Source organism: Dromaius novaehollandiae, chromosome 5, assembly GCF_036370855.1.
Source record: "Dromaius novaehollandiae isolate bDroNov1 chromosome 5, bDroNov1.hap1, whole genome shotgun sequence".
NCBI lineage: Eukaryota > Metazoa > Chordata > Aves > Casuariiformes > Dromaiidae > Dromaius > Dromaius novaehollandiae.
Window position 1 is genome coordinate 31,552,728 of NC_088102.1, and position 27,394 is coordinate 31,580,121.

Here is a 27,394-nt window from a genome sequence, read left to right on the forward strand (position 1 = left end):
ACTGTGGGCCAGCAAAAATGAAAGGACTTTCTGATATTTCAGTTCCACAAGCATTTGTGTGTGATAAGACCATAGTGTCTGGAAACAGATTCTGTCCTCACCAGCATGGCTGCTTCCTCTGCTGTTATATCCAACCAGAATGACATCTTTACTTTTCATGCATTTAAAGGAATGTTGCATGTTCCAGTTAATAATTCTCTTTTCAGGAAAATATTTTTGTCAGCTTCTATGGTCTCCTATAAAACTCAAGTAGGTCTCTTTCTGTTAGTCCTTGCCTTATCAATCTGTATCTTTCTTAAGGAAAGTAATATTACTCTACTTTTGGGCGTATTTAGAAATGGTTCTGCCTTGAAGAGTAGAGTTGTAACAAGGGAAGAAAATTTTAATAATTTTACGCTCAATCAGTTAGCTGAGAACATGGATTTCTAGACTCATTTCTATGTGAGTGAGATGAAACTTAACCCAGCAAGAAGTCTGTTCTCTTGCATGAGGGAAATGCTTTGAAAGCCATTTTTTGTTCTCAGGCAACTTCAGGGTAGCAGCTCTCGGAGACTTAATGGGAACATTAAATGTTCCGTAGAAGAAAGTAGTACCAGAAACACAAAAAAGAATGTAAAGGGAGTTCTAGTTTGTTTGGCAAAAAGAGAATTTTTTGCAAGTATTAGTGAGAATAGGTATGTATCATACCTCTTGGAATAGGCATTGTATGCTCTTGCTATGATTCTATTTCCAGAAATATTTTTCATTGTGATCCTTCTCTGTGTTATCTCCAGAAAATTCACTTTATTGGTGGACAGTAATTTTTGATCACATCAGTCATAGCCACTTTTTTATCAAAATGAGATCTAAAAACTGAAATGGTTAGATACTATTTGAAAGGTTGTGTTTTAGTGTTTTTCAACAGTTTAAACGAACACTTCTGCTTTTGATAATAAATCGTCTGTAATTCTGTTGTTTTACTTTTCACTTTTTTTAGAGAATGAAAGCTGTGTTTTAGTTTCTATTTTCTTTTTAATAATAGTGGCACGTCACCTCAGAGTTTAATAAATTGGTTGCTAACATGTAAAAATGGCCATATTTTAAAATTAGTCGTGTTTCAGTAGGCCCTTTTAAAGATAGTAAGCACTTAAATTCTAGTAAGTTTTAAAGAAAACTGCACAAGTTTTTTGAGTGTTTTTCTTTTTTTTTTTTTTTTTTTTTTTTTTTTTTTTTTTTTTTTTTTATTCTGCAGTATAATTGCCAAGAGCCTAGTAAGTAATTGATTAAAATCTGATTTTTGTCATGTATCATTGTGGATCATTTTCTTTAACTAGATTCCATCATGAAGGAAATATCACTTCATGGTTGAAGCCTGACTTTTTGACATTCAGTCTGTTTTGTGGGAGAAGAAATGAATTTATTGATTAAAGTTAAATATTTTTAAATTAAAATAGACTATTCTTGTTTGCTGTTTCTAGTACCTACATCATGAATTTAATGCATGTATAATATAATGTCTTGTTTCTAGAGGCACATTTGTATAATACATGTAATATGCATATGCAGTTTTATGCAGTGCTGGGAACATGTTTCCTCTTGGGTTTAATAAACATTTTATACGATTTAAATACCATTCAAAACCAGGGAAAGTTAATTGTTTGTTGCACCCCCATTATGAGTTATCTGTACTCTTCCCCTCATTTATAAGCTAACTTTTTATTTGCACTCTGTTTTTCAGTGTTAAACTGTTTAGTGTAGTTAAAGCTGTCTAATATTGCAAATGTTTAACTCATATGTTTAAATAATTAACTTTCTTTTAATGTTTGGCTTGACTTCTCACTAGGGCTGTAAGATGCTGATTTTTTTCTCTCCTACAGCAAATTGTAAAATAGATCTACAGAGCACAAAGCATTTATTCTTTGATTTGGTGAATTAAAATCATTTGCATGTAGTCTTTAGATTTATGAATTAACTCCTTCTTTTGGTTTCCAAAAGATTGATATTATTAATATGCAAAGACAAAAGAAAAGCAGTTTGTTTATTTTAAGGAGGTCCCAGCAGTAATTATTCTTGTTTAATTAGTTAACTGGATTTTTAGACTTCTGTCAAGTCAAGCGGTAGCAATCAAATGAATTTTTGCTGCTGACATTAATTTACAGGAGTCAACAGGACAAAACTTCACGACATGATAGCTGATCTGGGCGATGATGAGCTACCCCACATCCCTTCAGGAATCATTAATCAATCTAGGTCACCCTCTTCTAGAATGACTGATCATGAAGGTGCAAGAGCAGAGGAAGGTACAAAATATTCAGCTACTTATTATATTTCAGGAGGTTTCTTTAAGAAAGCACACACTGTAATTTACTGTTCTCTCTTAAGCTTCATGCAGTTGCAGATTACAAAAGACACTTCATTATTATTTACAGTTCTTCCCAAATGGTTCTGTGAGAATATAGCCCGAGTTCTTGTGGCTTGTTGCAGCTGACCTTAACTTCACAATTATTTTTAAACAGTCCTATGTACAGCTGTGTGTTCTTACACTATTGACTGTTAAATCCCTGTTTGCAGGCCCCGTGTTAGAATAACCTTGTACGAATAGGGTGTTATAAAACTTGATTTGGGGAAAAAAAAGGTGAGTGTTAACATTTGATACAGAGATTGCATTTAAAAGCCAAGTTTAAAAATGGTTATTTTATTTGTGAGACCAATGTGTCTCTCTTTCTTCATATTTAATGCTCAGGTTTTTTTTAAAATCTCTTCTATTTTACATCGTGTTTTTGTGCTCTTATGTGTTTCTTTGCAAAATATTAGTTTGAGTTCTAGGTGCATCTTAAGCAATGGAAGTTAGTGCAAAAAATTATCTAAGTAGCCAAAAATCTTGTATTCAGCTTTTTGCCACCTATGATTTATTGAAGTTTTTTATTTTAAAGGAATTGTAGTAACTTTGAGATTAGAATACTGTGATATAAATTATCCATCCTCTACCTAAAATGTACTGGAAATACTTAGCTAAATTCGGATTCAGCTATTTTAGGATGATCTTTGACCTGTAAGCCCTGGCATAGTATCAGCTCTCTCAGAAGTTGAGAGAATTTCCATTATTACAGGTGCTGATAAGACTACCAGCAGTCTGACTATCAGTTGGTTCTTCCCCACTCATCCCTGTCCCCAGCCAAGCAAATTTCCTATTTTGCAAGGATTTTTTTTTTGCTCTCCCAAACTCTTATTTTACATAAGCATTTGTCTTCTCACCTTCTCTTTTGCCCCCTTTCTTTTCATGTGTATTTTTATTTACGATTAGAATATGTACTGGTATAAAATTTACAAGTAGGGTGCAATTGAAAACCTACCGGTGAGTTTTCACTCACTGAAACTCATGTACCATGTAACTTGCGGTATCACTGTAAATATGCTGTATTCTGGTAAAGATATTAGCCTTCTCTTTAGCATATGCCTGATGTGAGATACTTTGTGCTAGGTTTTCAGGATACCTTTTAGCCTCGTTAAAATATTAAGGGCATCTGGCCCTACAGGTCCCTCCATCTGTCTTAGGCTTTTTCCAGGCTACAAGAGCAAACACCATGTATGGTGTGCAGAGGAACACAGAAAATCATTGTTAAGGACAGGCCATCCAATTGTCATGTATTTTAGAGACTTCCCATTTATTAAAAATATTTTGCAAAACAATCTTAATGAAGAAACATGACAAATCTGAAGGTGACTTTTATTGCCTTGTTCCTGTAACACAGTATATGTGCTACAGTTCAAACAATTAAAAAATATCTGCACCATTCTCAAATAAGCTGTACTTTCTGGATTATTTTTTCATGCTATTTAATGTGTTCGTGTATTTTCAGCTTATCAGTTTAGTTTGCTATGCTTTATTCATTAACAGCAGTTGTATGAATGTCTGTATTATATCAATTAATTATGGTTTCTTCATAACTTTTAAAATTCAAATATTAGAATATAAATCTTTCTGCTTGGTCAGAAATTCTATCCTGAATATTTTAATAGCTTTTTAAAGTCTTTGTCTATTTGTTGGTACTATATGGTACAAAGCTGCAAGTAGAAAAGCTTATTGTTGTCTTTGAATTCCTGTTATGTCCATACTTTGGTGGTAATAATAAAACAAGGCCAAAATATTTCATTAATAAGATGCTGATTTTGCTTAGTTATTTATCCAGCTATGTTTTAAAAGCTAAATTCTTTGTAAATAATTTTAGGCAGCGAGCTTCCTTAGTAAGACACACTAACCTATGCTCATGGATGTTAACAAGCTGTAACTTTCTTGTGACTATGCATGTGTTTTATGTTACACTCCGCTCTTAATGAGTGTTTCTTCTGCTTCTCAGTGTTATAATTATGCGATAAAAGGAATGACTGTTAATTTTATCCATATGGAAAACAATGTATTACTAAGCTCCACATTTTTTTTTCCTCTTTTTTCTTGGTGGTGGGATTCTCAGTTGGGGAAGTAAACTATTGTCCTGCTTCTCTGGGAATATAATCTTTTGTTCTCTATTTTATAATAATAATAATAATAATAATTTTAACACTCAAGTGCCTGGTTAAATATGATGAGAAACTTGCTATGACGTAATTTCACTTTATAGTTTTGGCAGTAAGAAATTTGGGTTTCCATTTCACCATATTGCATGCTCTCTTGGAAGGGGAGTCAACTGCAACATGATCTTCCAACCCATGTACTATACAGAGAATTATTATTATTATGGGATTTTTCTTCTTTTTGAAGATCCATAGAGTGCTGGGCAACCTCCTTTTTTTGATAGGTAACAGCAGTGATAGCTAATTGCTCAGCCATATATGGTACAATATTGACTGCTACTGTTGTCATACTATAAATTACTTTTCTAGAGAAAAGGTTAAGATGCCCCTGTCTTAAATAGTAGACAACAAAGGCAAATATGGATGTAGATGTTTGACTGGAGGTTAAAGCAGTTTCAGTCTGTACAAATACTGCTGCCTAAATTTAATTATCCATAGTGTCAGGAACTTCAGGGTAAGAAATGCTGGTTGGGATTGGCCAAGCAAATATTTAATTGCTATATCTTTTTCCTTAGTTTTATCTACAAGGAAACTTGTACTATCACTCTTTCTTTTTACTTGGTACTTATTGGTTGCAAACTCAGTTAAACATAAGCATTATGCTGTGAGGATAGTAGTGTGCTATATTAAAAAAATACTTGGATACTGTCTTTAAAGATAACAAGCATTCACTAAGTAATTTAACTTTCTCATATGCATATGCCTATTGTAGTAATGTTTGTGATGTGCCAAGTCGTGGATCTTTATTTTTAGTAGTTATAACTCTATGCATCTTTCATTGTATTACTTTTCCACAATCAGTCTTTATAAAAACTTGAAACTATTTTTTTAACTTTATTGAATGTGGCATATATCTTTAAAAAAAAAAAGTAAACTAATATCTGTAAATTAATCAAAATTAATCTATAAGTAAATTAAAATCTAGTTATACTGTTGGCAGCCTTTTTAGTATTGAGAAATACTTTTCTAAATTTCACATAGCATTAATTTTGAATTTTCAGGTAATGGAATGTTCAACTCTGATGCAAATAAAATTTGATAAATTTATGAGCAGTCCTTTAATGTGGTGGTGTTTTTCTGTGGTAGTCTTTCAGCTTTAGCATAAAGTACATTTTCAGAAGAGTTCATCTAATATCTGATAAAAACAGGCTACATTGCTCTCAAAAAGTATTAGCCTGACAGATTAAGGAGCTCAGTTAAACCATGTGGGCCTATCCTAAAAATCAAATAGGAGTCACAGCATCAAAAAGGGAATGGAAAATGACGTCAAGTTTAGAATCAACATACTGCCTTTTTTCTCAGTGGTCAGAAGCTTTGTTTCTGCTGCTATGTTTGGGAAGTTTTGGCTTGTAAATGGTTAGTTGTATTTGTGATGCTGGGACCCTCTCAAGACATTAGAGGTGAGCCATTTTTAGAAAGTCCCCCCCCCAAAAAAAATAGAATTGGAGTTCTTCTAAGGGATAGGGGGGAAAAGCTGTGCACCCCCCCCCCCCCCCCCCGTAGCCTTTACCACTTCTCTCTGGCCTCTGAAGAATGTTTGTGATGTTATTTTAGCTCTTGCTTTTACATAAAACATTGTGCATCTCCCCCTTATCTTTATACTCAGTTCAGACAATTATACTAAAATACCAATCCTTAGAATTTCAGTTCTCATCTAATAGAGGGGTGACTGGACAAAAAAAGAAAAAAGAAAAACTGTGATAAGGTAGCAGGTGCATGCATATAGAAAATAATTAAGAGTTTTCTAGGAATAGGGCTTATTTCTGAAATAATGATGAATGGTTTGGAGTAGATTGTCAAATTGAGATTTCTAGTAAAATATTAACAAAAATAAAAAGCTTATTTGTACAAGAGCATCAAAAATTTATTTTGGGCTGTGAATTTAATGTAGTATTCAGGTGTGTCCAAGCCTTTGTGTGGACCTCTTTTTTTAAAAAAAGAGGTGATTGTGTGAAGTTACAATACTGTTCTTTTCAGGCAGTTACAGGAAGAGTATTCTTTATTCTTATTGGGAATGCTGTCTGTGCTAATAAGGTTGCAATTTTAATAGTGCAGTAATTTTCAACTGTTAGTTTGTTTTATTCATGAGAAATGCTCTTTCGTCTGCATTAAAGTTTTTCTGTTGATCTAGCTATGTTGGCTCTTTGCACACCTCTGCCATAGCAATGATATCAGGCATCTATACTTGACACTTGGTCTTAGTCGCTTTTCTTTTCGCTGGTGTGGAACATGGCTAAGTTACCATTCAGATAGCATCAAGCACAGTATGATAAAGATGCACGTTCAGAAGAGGAATGTGTTGATTATTAGTCCTCTTGTTTTTTGTCTTATGTAACATTTCCAAACAAGATAGGAACATTTTTTCAGAGTTGGAAGCCTTATTTTCTGTGGGTTTCTCATTTTCTCCGAGGTGATTAGAATCAAGAAGTGGCATTAAAATACTCTATATTCTGGATCAGTGAAATCCAGAAGTAAAACAAGTTTAATACTGAAAGATGTCGAACAAGATTTAACGTATTTCTCAGATGTTCCTACTTAACTGAAGTTCATACTTAGCTGAAGTTAGACTAAAGTACTTTGCCTATCAAGTGTCCCAATTCTTGCATAAAGAAAGAATACTAATAAATAAAAGCGGCTTCTAACAATATGCCAAAGTATTAAAATATTTGAACCCTTACTCTGATACCTCACTGCTAAATTGTTATTATTTGTAGGTATAGAGGACAGAGGTGTACAGGATTGTTGAAGCATGTAAAAAGTATGGGTGAATGTTTGAAACTTTATTATTCAGGTGTGAATTCAGAATGAATGGTTACATGACATTTGTATTCATTACACACTAAACAAGAATTAATGAAAATGTTACGTTTTAATTTTGGGAAGATTGAGCTAAGATAAGTTTCAATTGAGTATCTTTTAAAAATTTTAGAATTCAAAAATTTTTTTTTTTTTGATCTAAAAAAGCCAAAGTAGAGGAGAGGTTTTTCAGGGGGGCTTTAGCCTGAGAGATAAAAATACTTTCTCATGCAAGGATATTTGACTAGTATAAAGTGCAGAGAATTACTTGCAAATAGATAGAAGGGAGACAGCATGGTGTAGTGAAAGAAGTATTTAACTGAGTACTTGGAGATCTGGGACTTAGTTTTCCTGTGGCACTGTGAAGTGACATCAGTGAAGTCACTTCATTCTTGTGATCCTTTTGCATGTATAAAATTGTTGGTGATATTGAACTCCTGTGTAAAGTATGTTGAAATCAAATGACAGAAAGAATTGTGTATTTAATATGTGTGTGTGTTTGCACATGTGTGCGTGTAGTCATGCTCTCTTTTTTACTGGGGGCAATATATACTGCATACAAGTTCAGTTTTAAATTCTGCTTTGCTTTTAAGTGATGAATAATGCAGTTTTTCATCAAAGTTTGAATTACTACATTGAGACTTAAAGAAACTGTTTTGTTCTTTGTAGCTGAGCCAATAACGTTTCCATCTGGAGGAGGCAAGTCATTTATTATGGGTTCTGATGATGTTTTGTTAAGTGTTCTGGGCCTTGGAGACCTTGCAGACTTGACAGTAACAAATGATGCAGACTATAGTTATGATGTAAGTGCCATTTTATTTTAAATTTTTTTATACAGTATAATCTAATCTGTGATAGTTGAGTCCTCTCTCCCCCCACCCTGAACATTGCAGACTTTGAGGACAGAGTTTTAGTGCTAAAAGCTATTATTTGGGAGGAGGAGGGAGCACCTTGCGCATGCACCAAGTAATTTGGGTAATCAGAATTAAGAAAGACAGCTTGTTTATTTTTTACTTAAATAATTTCTTTCAGATTTTTCACCTGGGAGGTTGTGTTATGACATAAATAAAATGCGCATTGATCTCTTAGCATGAATTGTTTAAACAAAAATGGGAAATATACAGTGAAATGGAATGTTGGAAGACATGACAAAGCACAAATATTGATATTAACTTATTTCTTTGCTCTCCCCTTTGTATTTAAGTAGTGTTAACAGCACAGACTATATATTGTAGTATATTTCAGATGTAAACTTTTGGAGGTGTATTTGGATTATAATCCAGAGTGTTCAGAGATTCTTCTTACAGTTTTCACTAAGCTACTATCAGTAGTGTTTTTATTATGAATTTTTTCATTAGCTAGTAACGTTCGATGGCTGGTTAGGGAAGTGTTCAGGTAAGTCTTGCATGTTGTAGCATATTTAAAACTTGTGATTTTTGTTTATAAGATTCCTCAGTGTCTTTTTGTTTTTTAACTTTCTTACCTTTTCAAGTTAGATACACTGTGTTTGTATTGAAAACCATTACTAGTGATTTTTCTTAATATCTTGGAATCTGCAGAATGCAGAAATAATTCCAGGGTCTCAAAGTACTTAGACTATACGCCTTTTATTTTCGCATATTAGTCCTTCAGTATTTGTAGCTGGTAGAAATATTAATTACTGTAATGAAGTATGTATTAATTCTTAAATTTCTCCTTTATTGCAGAGTGTTACACTGCACAGTTATTTTCCCCGAGTAACAAACTAAAATGTTAACTGTCCCTGCTTCTATTACTGGACTGTATACAAATGAATAAAATAGTGGGTTTTTTTAAGTGCATTCATATATACATTTGGAATATTGCAAGATTAAAAATTTATTTCCCTACATTTTTAGTATACATGGTGGTGTTAACAGTAAAGTTCAGAGTGCCTGTTTAATTTCAAATGACAGAATACTTCTGAGAAGTCAGATAGGAATTTTATGTCAGAGTTCAATTTCAGCTCTTGTTTTGTATCTTAACTTAGGATTTTGCCTTCTGTCCAGCTAAATCTCTTGTATAATTACAGATAAAATGTGGCAGACTTGCATATTTATTACAAGGTATCACAGAATCTTGTGCAATGTTATGGGAAATTATCACTGTACTTTGTAAAGTTTTGATAACTGTGAACAAGTGGAATTTGAAGAAAAGTTTATTCAGTAACTTCAGTGATGTAAAATGCTTTAAACAGCTTAAATTTGAAGCATCCAGAATTAGTAGTACGCCAATGCTCTTAACCTTTAGTAAATCCCACTGGGAGTTATGAAATTGAACCAGTTTCTCACATGATGTTATATTTATTTGCTTGGTTAATTTTAAGTGCTCCTGTTTGTATGTTCATCTAATAATTAAGAAAAGTTTGACTTAATGCTGACTTGTATGAGGAAAAATGTTTATTTTTTTAAGCAATTTAGAATCCCAGATCAAGCTTCTGATCTTCTCAGTTGACATACTTTTTAGGTGTTGCTCCCATTTTACTGATGGTGAATGAAACACATGGAAAAAATTAAGTGCTAAACTTTCAGTTGTGATTGCGGGATTAGATCACAGATTGTTTTGCAGCTACATTGTGTGTCCCGTCTCAGAGTTCGGAATTTAGGAGTGTTAGGGTCTGTTGGGTCAGTCGTACTTGCCCTGTATTAAGATTGTAAAGGTAGTGTGACAACAGTTAGCTCGTATGAGGTGGGCTCTTAACCACAGAATTTTCTCTTTTTTTCCTTTTAACCATCTAAAATATCTGTTAAACACTCTTCCCCTCCTACCCGCCAACATCCCAAATCAACCTGTATGCTGGGCAATGAATATCTGAACACTTAAGTATGGGGACTCTTAAGGCAGGATTGCTCAGTGATATTATATTTTGAATGGCTTCATTCTTGGTTGGCTGTTATTTAGTGTCATAAGAATGATTGTCAATCACATTTCATAGCATATATTCCAATATCTGTACAACTCCAGTAGTGGAAGAATACGCCATATCTCTATTACAGATCATTATTTGTTGTTCTCCAGTCATCTCTCCATTGAGAATTACTGAAGACATAGAAGGTACAAGAAGTTCCTGGGCTGAAATGATGGAAGTCTGGAAGAATAGCGAGAAGAAGCATCACTGGTCTTGTACTCTTCCTTAGGCATTTTTGACTGCTTTTAGCTACTGTCAGAGGCTGATACTGAGGTAGATGGAACTTAGATCAAAATCTGCAATCACTAATATATTTTGATGCCATAATGGCAAAGTATGCCATCCTTCTTCTAACGCTAAAGGTATTGCAAGAATGTCTTTGATGTAAATGAAGGGATTTGTGCTATCTCATTCAAGAACCCTAGTATTATAGGAAAAGTTGGTCTGTAGAGAACAGCCTTTCAGAGACTTTCAGGAGCAAGACTGGTTTTGCGGTTTTGAGGAAAATGTCATATTCAGCTACATCATTGCAACTTTGCAATATGTGTTTTTCTCTTCTTTGAAGTATAGCTTCTGCATTAAAAAAAGTATAGCTGTTGTTTATTCCAAGAGAATGTGTATTTACAGGTGAGCAAAGGCAAACTCCAGAAACATTATGACCAATGGTTTAATTGACACCAGCTGATCAAACTGTTTGGGAGAATTGGTGATTTTTGTGGCAGAGCTGACGATTCAGTTTGTATTTGCAAAGAGCTGTGTAGCATAGAGGTTCAGATTTCATCCAGACAGTGGAGTTGCCTGTGCTCCTGGGAAACTTAAAGCAGAGAACAGAAGTGGTAAATATGCAAGTATGAAATACTGTTTGAGCTGATAAGGAATTTGCAAAGGAAGATAATGCCTCACAAATCTGTCAGAGCTCTTTGAAGGGGTCAAGTGATCCTGTAGATGCAAGTGATTTAGTTGCTTCAGTATAGTTGGATTTTCAAAATCTCTCATTAAGACCCTTCATTGAAGGCTCTTAATTACAGCTTGGTCTTGGGGCAGAGGGAAGAGAGGTTATCTCATGCATTAGTATCTGGCTGATACAGGACACAAAGGATAGAAATAAGTAATGACTTTTGCTCTCTCTAACTGGATCGTTCTGCTCTTTCACCAAACAGTTGGTAGTTTGTTGGTAATGTTCATCCTATTGTGGAGCTGAAGATACTGAAATTCATAGCACTCAAATTCCTTCAGCACTCTCAATTTCTGAGGTTATTTCCACATAACTGTATATCTGGACTGTCATTATGCCATGCCTCAGTTTCTACCTGTAGTGCTGTACTTGTAGGTAAGCTTAGCTGAAGCCACTTCCTTTTCCAGTAAGTCTGCAGATGAGCAGCTGATGTTTATTTAATCTCCTCTAAACAAGCCATTTAAAATTCTCACTGCTTGTGTTTTGTTGGCAATAGTTGCATGCTCTTCAAGTATGTTAGGTTTGAACCCCCCCCCCCCCCCAAAAAAAACCCACACCCCACAACAGGGTTCCATTATTTTTTACATCTCACTGCTTGCTGGGTGTTATATTCTGAAAAGGGGGGAGGATGTATAGACAGGAAGGATCTCTAGAATTTAAATTGTAATTGAACATTTTTCTGTACGGGAATGATTTGATATATGAGTGTTCCACAGTACTAGTCAGTTAACAGTGGATCCTGTAATACATACAGAACAGTCATCTAAAGTCATGTCTTTTTCAATATCTAGGTCTTAAATTTATCTCAGTGCATGTAGCTCTTTGTACCTTGAGGAAATAACATTATTAATAAATCGAATATTTTAACTTGTATGTTCCATTCTTGGACTCCGTAGCTGCATTCTGTGGTAGTGGTAAGTTTCTTCTGTAGGATTGGCCCTGAAACTGAAAGTCCTCATTTTTGAGATCATCTAAAAAATTCCAAATCTCCAAAGTCACAATATTATCAATTAATTACATGATTAAAAGGCATTAAATTATGGTTACTAATTATTGCTTTCTCATTTCATGTGTTTGCTGTGAGCGACTGGGTTAGTCAGGAAAAGAGGCTGGGTTTGCAGAAGTCTCCTTACTCTGCTGTAAGGAGTCTGTTGCCTGCAGGGGCCAGGAAGAACTTCCCTCCCTGATGCTGTCTTTCAGCTTTGTCTTCCTCAAGTACAATTTCTGTCAGCCTGGTTCACTGGTGATTTGTAAGGCAGAATGAGTAGGTAGGTTACTTACTTCCCTGTGTCCCCATATAGACAAACAGAAGGCAAAAAAGGAATGGATATTTATTTTTTAGGTTAGATTAGGCAAGTATTATTGTTATAGTACAATAAATATAACAATATATAGTTACAGTGCTACTTTGGTGTTTCCATCCAACAGACTCTTACTACTGCAGGCATGTCCCAGGCATTCTGGTAGTTCCTCTAATCTCTTCTGCATTTTCTTGTGGTGTGTGGTAAGGTTTAGGGGTGGTTGTTTGCTTTTTATTTTGCTTGAAGTTTAAGCGGATTGTTTGTGGGTTTGGAGGAGGAGGGGAATGTCAAGTGTTTCTGTATCCTGGCCTAAAGAAAGCTTTTGGTTGTGGGTGTTTTGTTACTTTTTGTTTGTTTTGTAGACCCTCTGTTATAAGCATCTAATCTTTGGCTGCTTGGTGATAAGGGACTGCGATCAGTGCTTCAGCTGATCCCTCTTAGTCCTCTTTTGTAATATCCGTAGAAACTTAAAAAAAAAAAAAAAAAAAAAAAAAAAAGAGAGAAGGAGCTAGTGGAGCTGTATAGTTCTGTAGTCTTTATCTTCTCGTGACTTTGTTTTTTGACATTTAGAATAGAATATTAGGACATAGTGGTACAGTTTGCCCATGCCTCCCGTTTTAAGATGGTGTTGACTTCTCATATTTTGAAACATTGCTATACAGCATTGCATCTTATTTCTTACTTTTCCGCTTGATTCCTACCCTTTCTTGGATCTTACACGTTCCCTGTAATCAACAGGTTCCTTTTCAAGTCCTTTGACTGTGACTGTTTTTCTTAAATATATCTTTGGAAATAAAATCTACTGTTTTGGGGGCAAGGGGGTTTGAGACCCTTATAACTTCTACGAAGATACCTGAATTGTTTTGTTGATTGTAGTAGGAATTAGACAGATACATTAGAAAGATGGATAATAAGAATTAAACATAAGTAAACTATACTAAAATGTGTAACTAGATTTCTAGGAAGTTGTACATGGTGATGTTTTCTAAAAGAAACAAAAATTGCAAGTTTATTTTAAAAATTGAGGCTGTAAAGTCATAGTTAAGATAGGTAATGTACCTTTTTTTTTTTTTTTTTGTAAGTGTTTTGGCACTCAACTCCGTAAGACCTTTGCTTCATACCATATGTGGAAAAGTTTCAATTGAGAGATTGGGATGATATGTCTTTAAGACACAATTCATAACAGTTGTAGAAATTGAAGTAGAGATGGCAGGAAGAAAGATCTTGAGGCTTTTGACAATAGCTGCGAAAATCTGATTTCTACCTTACGTTTTACTGAATTCCTCTGAACTGCTGAGATCTAAATTACCATTGCAGCCGTATTCCTTAAAAATAAAAATAATGAGCTCTTTTTCTTGAAAATAATAAGCAGTATATTCAGTGCTAGTGTTTTTTTTGTTTTTTTGAGGCAGTTGGTTTGTTTTTTAAGGTTTTTTTTTTTTTGAATGATTATTCATCACAGCTGTAACTGAAGTCAGAGTGTGTTGTGGATGCTCATCACACCCAAAGAATCATTTGCTCCTCTCTAATCTGGGACATAACAGCATGTGCTATAATTAGCCCTTGCTTTTTCAGATGTTTGGCTTTAATTTCTCTAAACTCCAGATCATGGCATAAGTATGAGGCAATATGGGTTAGCTGGTGGATGAATACATTCTAAAAATGTTGAGAAACTCTGTTAAATAGAAAAATACTTCTTTTTTTTTTTTTCCTCTCTTTATCCGTTTTAGACTTAGGGAGGTGAATTACAGACTCCATCCAAGATAGCGTATTTAAGTTTAAGGCAGATCTCCAGAATTCCTCTGCATTCTCTGAAACAAAAGATAATTCTTCTAACTATGAAGCTTGACTGTACTATGCAGTGTAGTTCTAAATAACTTTAAAAATATTGCAGTATCCAGTATACTGTGGAGAGCAAAGACTGGAAGCGTACTGTTTTGTTATGAAATGTATCTGTTGTTTGTTATTTAAAAGAAAGAAAAAAAAACAGGTTATACATCTGGTATAACAAGTTTCAGTTGCTTGGTCTGAATTTGGCATAGTTTGCACTTAGGCAAAATAAAACTTCTTATATAAGGAAGAAGAAACTGTCTATACATCTGTAATTTTGAATAGGGAATTTTATTGTTGTTTGAGCTTTTTTGTTTATTTTGATTGGATAGAATTAAGTTTACTTTGAGTGAGTAGTGGTAATTCAGTCCAGGAAAGGGATTTGGCCTAAGAGCAGAATACTTATTACAGCATATGTTATGATCTGATAGATATATATATCTAGAGATATAGATATTTTAGTAGTCTTAAGTTCTGGCAGTTACAAAGTACCAAGTTTTGATTAGATATGGGAGGTTTTAATCTACTTACAGTATTGCTATAAGTAAAGTAGCTTGGGATACTGAAAGAGATTCCTGCTTACAGTTGAGAACTGCTTTAACAAATACATGGTGAATAGATTGAGGTGTGTAAAGCAGAGGATAGCATTAGTTTCCACTCATTCTTAGCTGGCTAATTTTTGGTATCTTCCTAAAGTCAGTTTTCTAAACTCTCTGTATTATTACTTGAGAGGAAGAGAGAAGTACCTACACATATAGCTCTCCTTACAACAGAGGTTTAAGACAAGTGGGAGGTAGTCTTTGAAGGGTCTTCTCCACTCTCTCCCCACGATATTAATTCAGAGCTCTAAATTAGTCTCCCTTGCAGTCACTAGGAGAGTTTGAGGTTTTCTGGCAACTTTTTTGTGAATTGTCTAGCATTAATATTAAGCGGTACTAACTTGTCTATTAGTCTATATGGTCTTCATATTAAGAGTACAAATGGGATTTTTGTAATATATAAATGTAAAGATTGCATATATTGCTTTACATATATTTGTGAAGCAATAATTTAAATACTATTTAAAACATGAAAGGCTTTCAGATAATATTTATATTTAATGTTAAGTTTGAAATTGTGATAAATGTATACTAAGATTTGGGTTAAATATTACTCTGTACATGTCTTAACATTTAGAAGTATTCAAGAATTACGTTTGTTTCCTGTTTCCTGTCATTCTTAATCAAGGTATTCATCTGAAGAAGACCACTCACTAGTGATAAACTGAAGCTTATTTTTATTATGTTTAAGTGATAAATGAGCTTTTGACAGTTGTAATCTCTTCCATGGGTGCACAGAGCATTATGAGAAATGAAACCTGCATCTATCTTAAGGGGGGGAAAAAATGAAAGTATCATTGCATGACAGGATTAAAACCATTTTTTTGAAAATCAAGGCTTCTTGTTTGTATATTCAGCATTAAACTCCATTTCACTTTGGAGAAAAAGAAACTATTACAGTAGAAAAAAATTTGCAGCATACCCTGCCTTCCAGAGATAGATATATAGATACATGTAGATAGATGCAGATTTCAAGGTTGAACATGTATTAGCTGAATCAAAAAAATTGTGTTTTTTCCTCTAATACTGTTTTTCAAGTATGTACATATTATACCTGTTTTTAAACCCAACATTAAAGTTACTCTTTTTTTTTTTCTTCTTCTTAAAGCTGCCAGCTAATAAAGATGCCTTCCGAAAGACATGGAACCCTAAGTATACGCTACGCAGTCATTTTGATGGAGTGCGAGCATTAGCTTTTCATCCTGTAGAGCCTGTGCTGGTTACAGCCTCTGAGGACCATACTCTAAAACTTTGGAATTTGCAGAAAACGGTTCCTGCCAAAAAGTAAGTGTATGGGCATACCAGTTGTGCTTTAAATGCCTTTGCAATTGATTGAACTCTTAAATTTTTTTTTTTTTTTTTTTTTTTTTTTTTTTTTTTTTTTTTTTAGAGTTTCAGTAGACTTTTTTTGCCCCCACCCCCTTCCCCCTACCCCAAGTGTAAAAGACATCTCATCTTTCTCTTTCAGGAGTGCCTCGTTAGATGTAGAACCTATCTACACATTTAGGGCCCACATGTAAGTGTTTGATGGAATTAATGCTTGATAAATGTATTGCCGTATCTCATAGATTCATAAAACACCTCTGCTTAAAAGCCACAAATCTATTATATTTTCACATCATATAGACAAAGTCCATGATACTTTATAAAAAGAAGTCATTACTGAGCCCCTGTAATGAAGGGCACAGTCCAAGATAGAACAAGAGTAGTAGGAAATGGCAAATGGGGGAAGGGAAGGTTGTAGAAGATGACACTGAAATGACCTGAGCAAAGCCCATGTCTAGAAGACTGTGGTTTTATATACAATCTGTAAAGAATACTTAAATAGTTTATTAAAGGGGATAAGTAAGGTGACATTTAATAGATATTTTTATGTAGTAGTCTTCAGATACAGGTGTCTGAGAAATCAAAAATACAGATACAGTCGTCAGTGGGGGGAAAAAAAACATTGGCTGAATGCAAGGTGGGTTCAACCGATAGTCTCCCTTTTCACCAGCTTCAAATATGTATTTCTAGTTTGCTCATTTGCACTTAAACAACAAGTCAACAGTCAGCTCACTTATATTATACCCGGAGTGTGACCTGTCAAATTAGCTGGCCGTCTAATTTCTGGGGTATGATTTTACTATACAGTTAAGCCTGACTTCAGTAACTAGATATCCAGAGGAGTAGATCTGCTATTTGCTTTGTGATACTGCTAGTGCTCGTCGATGCCTTAAAGAGGATGAGAAAATGAATAGCTTGGAGGGGACTGGAACCACTTGCTTCAGCATGGTTAGCTATTAGATTGGCATAGCTGCATTGTAAAAACTCACCCTTTGTAGATGTAGCTTCTGTTGTTTCTGAAAAATACTTTTGTATTCTTTGAATTGCTTCAATTTGGATAATTTTAGTTAGATTTGTTATGGATATTTTAGTACAAGTTTGTATGACTTGCTGAGTCTTCATAAAGATTTTAAAGCAATTATTTCTTTAGAATTTGGGTGTTTTTAGCTATTTAATCAAATTGTAAAAAAGGATTTAAATTTTTTGGTACTATTTTTAGAGGGTGAAATTGTTTTCAGAGAAATAATGTACTGACTTGCTTTATTGTTCTGTTTTCAAAGTAGATAGTCAGCTTTCCACTGCTCTACTGTAGGCAGTATCAATAAACTATTTTCTCTCTGTCTCCCAATAGTGGACCTGTATTGTCATTGGCAATTAGTTCTAATGGAGAACAGTGTTTTAGTGGTGGTATTGATGCCACCATTCAGTGGTGGAATATGCCTAGCCCTAATGTGGACCCATATGATACCTATGGTAAGTATCTTTTATGCTTGAAATATTTTTTTTAAAAGAAAAGGATTTGTTTCCCTGCTCCACAAAAGAAATAATGTTGTTTTGCTCTTAGGGTGGCTGAGAGCTTTTGAGCATGCGTTTGTGTCAGCAGAGTGCACTGAGTACAAACAGAAGTAGGCATCAGTGTTTTAGTAGCTCTGGAACATGGAAAGCTGACTATTATGGGGGGTTTTCATCAGATATAGAAAGGCTGTGACAGGCATCTTTAGGATGATAAATTTGGAGGGAGGAAGCAAGTGCCTCTTGGAACCACCCTGGGAAGGACTGTTTCTTTTCAAATAATGTGTGATCTAACTTAATTTTGGTTTGTTTTGGGGAGTTATCATTATTTGAGGGGGAGGTCTTTTTTTATATGTCATTGCAACGAATGATTGAGAGAGCTGCCAGTGTGCAAATTTGACTTGCCAGCAAGCTAGATAAATGTTTATGTCTTAGTTCATCATTGTAGCTAGGTCTGTAACAATGAATCTGTCAAGTTCTCTAAAATAGTTCTGGGGAATAATATGGCAATATTATTCATTAAGTGCTGCTTGTTAAAAATGTGCATTGTAGTGGACCATTCTGCTTGGGAATTTAAGATATTTATATTTGAATAAAACAAATTCATGCAGAAGCATCTGTGTTGGATCCAGTTTTTTATTTGCATTCCAGTTGATCCAGAAGTCTCATAGATACTGAATGTTTTGGTGGTGGTTTAGATTTTTGCCTTACCGATATTTACAGGATAGGTATAGGGTTACAGTCAACTGATTGGTAGATCACAGATGGACAGAATGATAGAATGTTCTGATATATGGAAACTGTTTTGTGTGGTACTTAATTTATATCTCAGTGTAAGAAATACTAATTTAAGGTTTCTTCATTTAAAAGATTTTACTTTTTAACTTCTCTTTGCAGAGCCAAACGTTCTAGCTGGCACATTAATTGCTCACACAGATGCAGTCTGGGGTCTTACTTACAGTGGTATAAAGAATCACTTACTATCTTGTTCAGCAGATGGCACTATTAGATTATGGAATCCACCAGAAAAAATGCCCTGTATTTGCACTTACAATGGAGAGAAAGGTAACCTTTTGCAATTAAGTTTTTGTTTTGAGAATCTGTTATGCTGAGGAAGAGTCTAGATTTATTATCTCTGTTTATCAAAACTAGGTAACAGTACTAAAGGTAAAAGATCTTTTAAAAGGATAATCATGGTGCTGCAGCTTCCCTCCAAAAGAGGGAGCTAATTTCTTCAGTAATGTATGAGTATAAAACAAATATTTAAAACGTGTTAAGAATTTCAGAAGCGTTTCAGTCTTTCTAAAGATTTTTTTTTTCACTTTTTAGAGCATGGAATACCTACATCAGTTGACTTTATAGGCTGTGACCCTGCTCATATGGTTGCATCTTTTAACACTGGCAGCACAGTCATTTATGACTTAGAAACATCACAATCTGTTGTAATGCTTTCATCACAGATAGAATCTGGTAAGTGAAGCTCTTCATTTTAAATATCCATCTTAGATGAGGTACCTTTATCCAAATTTTACTGTATGTATTTAAAAGAAAAAATTTGACTTCTGCATTAAATAATTCCCCATCTTAAATTTAAGTTGGTTAAACACTTAAAGGTGTTTGGAACTGACATGGTTGAGAATTGTAGATTAGCAGTATTTAAAAGCAGTTACAGACACAGTGGAAGCAACAGTTTTTAATCTCTAAGCTAAGCTTTCTCAAGATGTAATTGTTTGAGTTGAATACTATATAGCCGTGATATAGCTGTGACATGGAGGATATGAAGACAAGGAAATAGGAAGTGGATTAAGCAGAAGATCAGTGCAGAATTCTGTACAAGTTGTGATTATACACTCTCTCCTGTAGAGTGTTTAATATAGAAATTCTATCAATACAAATAAGGTGGTACAAAGAGGTAGCTCATTGTTGAAAATTCCATATACTTGAAGAGATTCTAAACAGAGGAGCTCTCTTCCAAGCTGCATTTTCTTTTACCCATGAAAGTGAAGGCTTTTGTTTCTGGTCATTCTTCTCTTTGAAATAAGATCTGAAAGAATAATGCAAGAGGAGAATTTGTTTCTCCCCCAGCTCTCGCCTCCCCTTCTTCCCACTACCCCCCCCCCCCATTTGTCCAGTGCACTTAGTGGTAATACATACAGTACTAAATGGCTTATAAAAACATTTTAACACATACTACAAAACTATATAAAAGGTGTATTGTAGGTAGCTTGTGCAAAACTGGCTTTGACAGTGAGTAAGAACGTTATGAATAGGAGAAATACCTCTCCTAGATTGAAGAGAGAATCTTAAATGGAATCAGCGAACATTAAACACAGAAATCAAGGGAAGACTCCTTAACACTGGCATATCAAGAAATAGAAAATGTTTCCTAAAGAATATTCTAAAAATTTCTAAAATGATTCTAAACCCTTTGGTGTTTTTTAAGTTGAAATAAGACATAAATGCATCTGACAGAATCTCATACGTTAGGCTGACTTCAGTTACTTGGATTCTTTCTTTTTGTTTACAAACTAAATCTTTTTCTTGATGTGGAGATACAAGAAGCTTGTGCTAAAACACATAGATGCCACAGTGTTTTTTCCCTTGGTAAGTGTTGCCCTAAAGTTGTGGCTTGATTAATTTTCCATCTCTCTCAAGTATCTTTCATGTATATAAACCACTTGTGCAGCTTTAACCTTACAGTGCACTGACTAGAATGTGCCTGGCTTTGTCCCCATTCTGTAAAGCAAGAAGTTGTTACTCATTTCTTGTGGGATTTATGAATGTTCTTCCTAAAGTGTTGTTTGTGTAATTTAGTTAATGTAGTAAGCTAGAGTGTAGTGATAAGTAGTTCTCATTTTAACTTTTACCCTTCCTTTAAGGCAGATGAAAATACATGTTTGTTTACTTTCAGGTGTACAATCAAATAACCATATTAACAGGGTAGTAAGTCATCCCACGCTTCCTGTGACTATTACAGCTCATGAAGATAGACACATCAAATTTTTTGACAACAAAACGGGTAAGGGTAAATTTGCATGTATGAATTTGTTCAAAGTAAATCTGAATGGTCACAGGGGGAATCCATTTGTTCAAAACTTACTGTCGATCAAGACTTTGATTTATTGCTACAGTTTTACATAAAAGAGAACTTTTCATATCTGTAAGATAGAAACTCTTTCAATACCTTTTATGTGAAATAATGGTACCCCTTGCAATTGACTTCAACCAGAAAGTACACACTCAAAACGGGCAGAGATGATTGTGAGGGACAAGAAGGTCCTCTTTAATTAGCCAAGTGCTAATTTACAGAATATTTCTTACTTTCTCTTCCAGCCTTCACAATTCCTATGCTTTTAACTCTTAAGTATGTCAGTTACGTTTTTCAGCTGTCATTAGTAAAGATCATTACTTATTACCTGCTTGGGCAAAGAATGGCCCTTAATTCACTGTAGTCACAGAAGCTCGTGTTAAATTTAAGCTGCTAATTAAGTTTATAAAGCAGAAGCAGTTCTGGAAAAGAGAGAAACTGAAAAAGTATATAGGAAAAAACTGCACAGCCTGTCATGACAAAAAGTTGGAATAACTATAAGAACATCAACTTTCTATTCTTCATGAGTCACCTGCTGCATGTTATCCTAGTGAAGTTTAATAAAATAAAATATTTAAGTACTTGGTTGACTTTCAGTAAGAACACCTGTAACAGTCTATGTTTTAGGCATTTTATTTATTTAGCAAAAAGGCAAGACATTTTTTCTCTTCTCACCTGCCGTGAATGTACGCATTTCAATTGTGGCCACTGTGCTGAAGTGATTGTCTTGAAATTAAATTATATTACCAAAGGCTTTTAAAGAAACAGTGTTGAGGAATAAAAAGAAAAAACTGCATGAATAGATAATGGGTCAAAGACAGGAAGCAGAAGATGGAGATAAGTGTTCAGCTTATGATGCACAAAAATGACCTTTCGGGTCCTGGATGGATCAGTAATGGGTGCTGTTCAGCATATTGTGAATGATCTGGACAGGATATATTATGTTGGCAGGTTACTGATGTTCCTTAATTCAGGATAATAAAGGTAAAGGCTGACTGTGAAGAACTGTGGAGCTTAATAGACTGAGAGTGGGCAAATTTAATTCAGTGTAGATATATGTAATTGATGCATAGGTGAAAAAAGAAACTTCATAAACACTGAGCCTGCTGTTACTACTTAAGGTAAGACCTTGGAGTTATAAGAAAAGGTAGGATGAAAATGTCAATTGAGTAGTTAGAAAAGTGAAATGAATGTGAATGTTACAAAGGAGTAAAGGAATAAACAACAAAAGAATCATTGTTAATGCCTTTGTATGAATTTTTGGTGTTTCCACATGCATGCTCTGTGTTTTTTTTAATCTCCCTCATCTCAAAAAAAATATATATAGTCAAATCAAAATGGTTCAGAGTATAGTTTAAAAAAAAAGATCAGAGATCTTCAGTAGCTTCTAGAGGAGGAATGACTAAATATGCTAAGATTCTTCAGGAAAAGAGACAACAGGGATTATATACCTTTTTCATGTTAGTCGTAATTTTATAGGATTTGTTACTAGCTGTGTTTTCCAAAAATAGTACTGAGGTTCAGGTGACACCCCAACAGGTAGCAGGTTCAAAAAAGAAAGAGGTAGTTCTTCACATAATGTGCAGTTAAGCTTTGGAACCCATTGTCATAAGATGCTAACGGATGGTGTAGTTTCTAGGAAAAAATGGGAAAGATCACTGAAAAGAAATGTGTTAAGAGCAATTGAACGCAGAGATAACCCCTCTTGTTCATGGCAGAACTGAACTGTAAATTATTAGAGGCTGGAGAATACTCTGAGCAGGTATCACTTACAGTTTCCGTGTTTTTATTTTCTTCCTTGGTCATTCACTAATCACTGCTCTCCCAGCTGTGACAAGTTTAGATGAACCTTTGGTCTGACTCAGTAAACCTGCTTTTATGAAGCTTGTCAACACTTCATCCTAGTGGGCAGACACTGGGACCTTTAATAAGCAAAGAATTTAGGTCATCACCCAGTCATTTTAGGATTGGTCTTCATGCCCTTGCCTACAGTAAAGGTGCCAGATGGATAAAGAGTACTCATAATGTGAATGCCTTTTTGAAAGTTATGTCGTTTACATGTTTACACAAGAGCCTGCAGCTGAAACTTAATAGCTTATAATAGAACTGTGGCATTCAGATATCCTTGGAATCTAAATAAGTATGTTGTTCTGTATTGCATTGAACATTTAATGTGAATATTATTTTAAAATACTTCTTCACAGGAAATTCACTGTTTATTTTGCTTTTAGGTAAAATGGTCCATTCTATGGTTGCGCACTTGGATGCTGTCACAAGTCTAGCTGTAGATCCTAATGGAATCTATTTAATGTCTGGAAGTAAGGGTTTTTTTTAATATTCTGTATGCTGTATAGGTTTTGCTTTTATCATGCACTAATGTGTCTTAAAAAAAAAAATTAACTTTGCCCTTTTTTCTCCTCCAAACAGGCCATGATTGTTCCATTAGATTATGGAATTTGGACAGCAAGACATGTGTGCAAGAAATAACAGCTCATAGGAAAAAGTTGGATGAATCAATTTATGATGTAGCATTTCATCCATCAAAAGCATACATTGCCAGTGCAGGAGCTGATGCCCTTGCCAAAGTATTTGTGTGACATAGCAAAACAAACCTGCGTCATAATAGCAGGTCTGTTTGGACAAAAAAGAGGGAATGCGTCACTGCCATCAATGATAAGGTTACCAATAAGACACTACATCTGATCTGCCTGGGTGAAGGCTCTTACGTGGGGCAGGTTTAAGTTGGTGAAAAGTCACCACATCTTGAATAATGTCAGGCTCATTCATTTAACTGTAATTACTGTATTTGGGGGGGAGGGGCAAATTTAAAAAAAAGAAGAAAAACAGTATTTGTAGCCTTGACTGGATATGAACTGAGCGTATGTCTGTTCTTTAGGTGTCTTCAAGCAAACGTGGAGTCTGATCTTACAAAAGACTTTTATTTTGGACTCTGTGTGCTGCCTTAGGGTTAGGAATGTGGTGCTCTTGTGGGGGGGAAGTGAGCTCCAAGAGTAGCTTTCTTTTCATCTATTAGTAATCTTCTGTTTATCAGTTGAATGCCACAGATTCCCCTTTTAAACTTTTATTTTGCTTTAAAGAAAAGGAAATTTAACTTAAAATATTTTAGCATTAGTTGCACAAAATGTTTGGATAAAATTCTAGTTTTTATAAGTCTTTTTATATATTTAGCCTGTCACAACAGTGCTCAAGATTGTATTGATAATGTTTTTCTGCATTATAGAACCCTAAAACACAGAGATCTCACTGACCCGCTGCCGTGTAACCACACTCTTCCCTTCTTTTGCCTAATACAGCTCAGCTAAGTCCTTGCATAAGGATGCTAATTCATCATCATTGCATAACTGTCTTCATAAATAAAGGACTGTAAAGTGTGTTCAAATGGAAACACAGAGGGGTTAACACCCCCGATGAACTCTTAAAAATAAAAAAAAAAAAAAATCTTGGCATCCTATCACTATGTGATATTTTGTACATCTTACTGTATTTACGAGTTTATTTATCAAGGATTACCCATCTTGCTAATGGCCTATTGTTATTTATTTCACTTTTTGTTGGTCTTTATATCCTTTTATGTAGTGTGTTAAAGGGCCCTGTATATCTATTATGGCACTCTTTGAACAGTCTAAAATAGACGAAAAATGGGACATTTCATAATTCTAAAGTTGCAAACCAAGAATTTCTTTTCCTCTGGTTAAGTACTGGAGTGGATTGATTCCAAAAAACAATCTTGTTTCAGAACTTTTGGAGTGAAAAATATTTTTATTTGCATTTCGAATAGAATACAAAAGTAGTTGATTCAAGATTCATAAATCTGCTGTGTTTGTACTAGTTATTCCCTGCTTTTATTTTATTTTCAGATGTGCTTCAGTTTATGGTGTAACTAAAGATTTTGTTTGTGTAATGCATGATTAATACAATAAAGTATTTTTTCTAGTCTTCCACAAAACTTTTCTGATCAGTTTGCGAGTTTTGATGAGTTTTGTAAGGTTTCTGTTTTACAAACTATGAATCAGCAAATTTTTAAGATTGTACCACATAGCAAAAGTACAGCTGTTGAAAAATAATGTATATAAAATGCATATAATAAATATTAAATGGTGTACCTGTATGTTACTGTTGGCTACATTATTTTGTGTTGCACAGTTTAAAAGTGTCTTTCTACAAGTTACCAAATTAGGTCTAAATTAAGCATAGCAAAATGATCATTTGTTATGCTTACAAGCAGCTTTGCTTTTGGAAAATTGTAATAGTTGCCTGGATGTCAACAAACTGTTCAGTTTCAAGCAGCAGCACCCACGTATAAGAACATGTTTCCACAATATTTTTAAAGCTCTTCTTTACAAGAATAACTCAAAAATTGCTGATGTATTTGTAGAGCCTTTATAGAAAGGTAATTACAGTGATTTTCAGCTATCTGTGTATATGAAGTGATTGTCAAGTGAGTTAGGAACCAAAAAGGTACCCTCATTTTATTTCAAACTGCTGCTGACTCATTGTTTTGAATCTAGAAATAATCATTCATTTCATATGCTTAAAATTTGTCTGTGTGAAATGTGATCTATCAACCTTTGTTTGTTTCTTTACAAGAATTTCTTCTCCACTAAAGATGATATGTAAGAAGTGCAGTGTTTCTGCAAAAGACAAAGCTACAGGTGAACATTTAGCAACTATTTGTGATGAGCCACTTCCCTGAAAGTGTATCAGCAGAAACAGAATACTGCAATGAGTCTTAGGTTTTCATGCAAAAGTAGTCTTTAGGAATAAATTACCTTGACCTGGAACATGTTCCTGTAAGTGGTTCTAACTGTATTGGTCCATGTAAGTTTCCAGTTTAGCAGTGAGAATGTCTCATGTCAAGCAAATTAGATTTAAAAAAAGGGGGGGGGAGGGGAGTATATGCCCATGGTAGACCGAATACTGCAGTTATATTCTGAAATGAATTTTGGTTTAGTAATAATATTACATTGTTTTAAATGTGGTACAGTAAATTTTAATTGTATAGAAATTGGAAATTGTCCTTTACTGTGAAGATCAAGGTGAGGCCTTTCACTAATCACTTGTAGGACACTAAAGTAATAAGTAACATTCAGCTGACTTGCACTTTTGTTCCTTCCAGTCTAAAGCATTCAACTAATCAACAGACAAGAGAGTGTGTTTGAATTTTATTGGAAGTAATTTCATAATTGCCTTTTCTGAAGCCCAACTTTGTTTCTGGCAGCTTTTCCAGACTGCTGCATTTTAATGCTTAAATGAAATGTGATTGTTTAATAAACATTGCCATGCATAACACTTACCTTTTTTGGAATTGTATTAAAATTGAAATGGTAAAAATACTTGCTTATTTTCCTTAATTGAAATCTTATGGTTATCTTAGTGCCCTTATACATAGTGGATCAAATGCTATAGTTAGGCTTCATTTACTGAGCATTGTCAATAATCTCTCATACAGTCTTAGTTTAGTTTATTGCGGTATATAACATTGTAAAACCTCTATTTGGTTTTTTTGAACAGAAGAGCTGTAGAATTAGTGGTAGAAAAGAATGATCCTGTTAAAATAGCCATTTTCATTTAAAAACAACAAAAAAATAGAAGGACTGATTTCCTTCTATTGTGAGTGAGACCTAAAGGACTTGTACTTGAAACCTGAATGGAAAGATATCTAAATATGTATGACAGTACATCTACTATTACTTTGTTCTTAGGGTATGGGTAATGTAACAGGCTTACTCCTGTCTTACTGTTCATTATAGGAATGGTTTTAAGTGGATGAGTGGTTTTTGTATTCCAGAATCTTGTCTATATAGAGTAAATGTCAAATACTTTAGAAAAGCAATGTAATAAGCCCTGATGAAGAGCTGTCCCTTGTTATGAAGTCCTAGGAAGAATTCATTTACCTTGCCAGGAGATAGCTAGCAGATTTTCCTAGTGGGAAAACTCTGGACTTGAGGATGTGGTGTTGTAGACTATCTGTTTTCCCCTATTGTCTGTTTATTGATTTATTTTAAAACTGATAACACTGTTTGTCCTGGCCTATTCATACTATTATGTGCTTTTCTAGCACTTGCCATCTCAAATTTGTGGAAAGTTGTCTGGTCACAGAGAGTTGACTACTCTTCCCTTCTAGCTGCTGTATCACATAAAAGGTATCTTAAAAACAAATATTTCCCACATAAGCAACTGGGATTTTTGTAGGGATGCTAAGCACTTAGAAATAACATGGGGTACCTAGTACTGCTGGGGGAATGACTATTGCACCTTTTTTATTCTCCCTGGTAAGGTACACTCTATGAACATACAACTTTTTTTTTAGGTGTCTGGTTCCATTATGTTCTTTGTACCTACCTTCTTTTTTAAAAATATTTCAACAAAAATATTTCAGCAAAAACAGTTCTAGAACTGTTTTTAATGCTACATTTAGGTGAGGATGAATGAAGGTATATATTCCATATTTAATACTTTGTGTATTGATGCTCTATTGACTGACTCGAT

At 34.4% G+C, this 27,394-nt stretch overlaps 1 protein-coding gene across 4 annotated transcripts in view; it reads left to right on the forward strand.

The window, feature by feature from the left end:
- The window catches only part of STRN3 (striatin 3), a 67,079-nt gene extending 42,066 nt beyond the window's left edge, over positions 1–25,013 (forward strand). For 3 of the 4 annotated variants that reach the window (XM_026095093.2, XM_026095094.2, XM_026095095.2), the window contains 10 exons: positions 2,139–2,279; positions 8,017–8,150; positions 16,067–16,242; positions 16,427–16,474; positions 17,636–17,757; positions 18,694–18,861; positions 19,126–19,266; positions 20,708–20,815; positions 23,116–23,202; positions 23,312–25,013. In XM_026095093.2, the coding sequence (XP_025950878.1) occupies positions 2,139–2,279; positions 8,017–8,150; positions 16,067–16,242; positions 16,427–16,474; positions 17,636–17,757; positions 18,694–18,861; positions 19,126–19,266; positions 20,708–20,815; positions 23,116–23,202; positions 23,312–23,481 (1,295 nt within the window). In that variant the 3' untranslated portion in view covers positions 23,482–25,013. The remainder of the gene's footprint in view (positions 1–2,138; positions 2,280–8,016; positions 8,151–16,066; positions 16,243–16,426; positions 16,475–17,635; positions 17,758–18,693; positions 18,862–19,125; positions 19,267–20,707; positions 20,816–23,115; positions 23,203–23,311) is intronic. The other variant, XM_026095096.2, reaches the window with a different exon arrangement.
- The last annotated feature ends 2,381 nt before the right edge of the window (positions 25,014–27,394 follow it).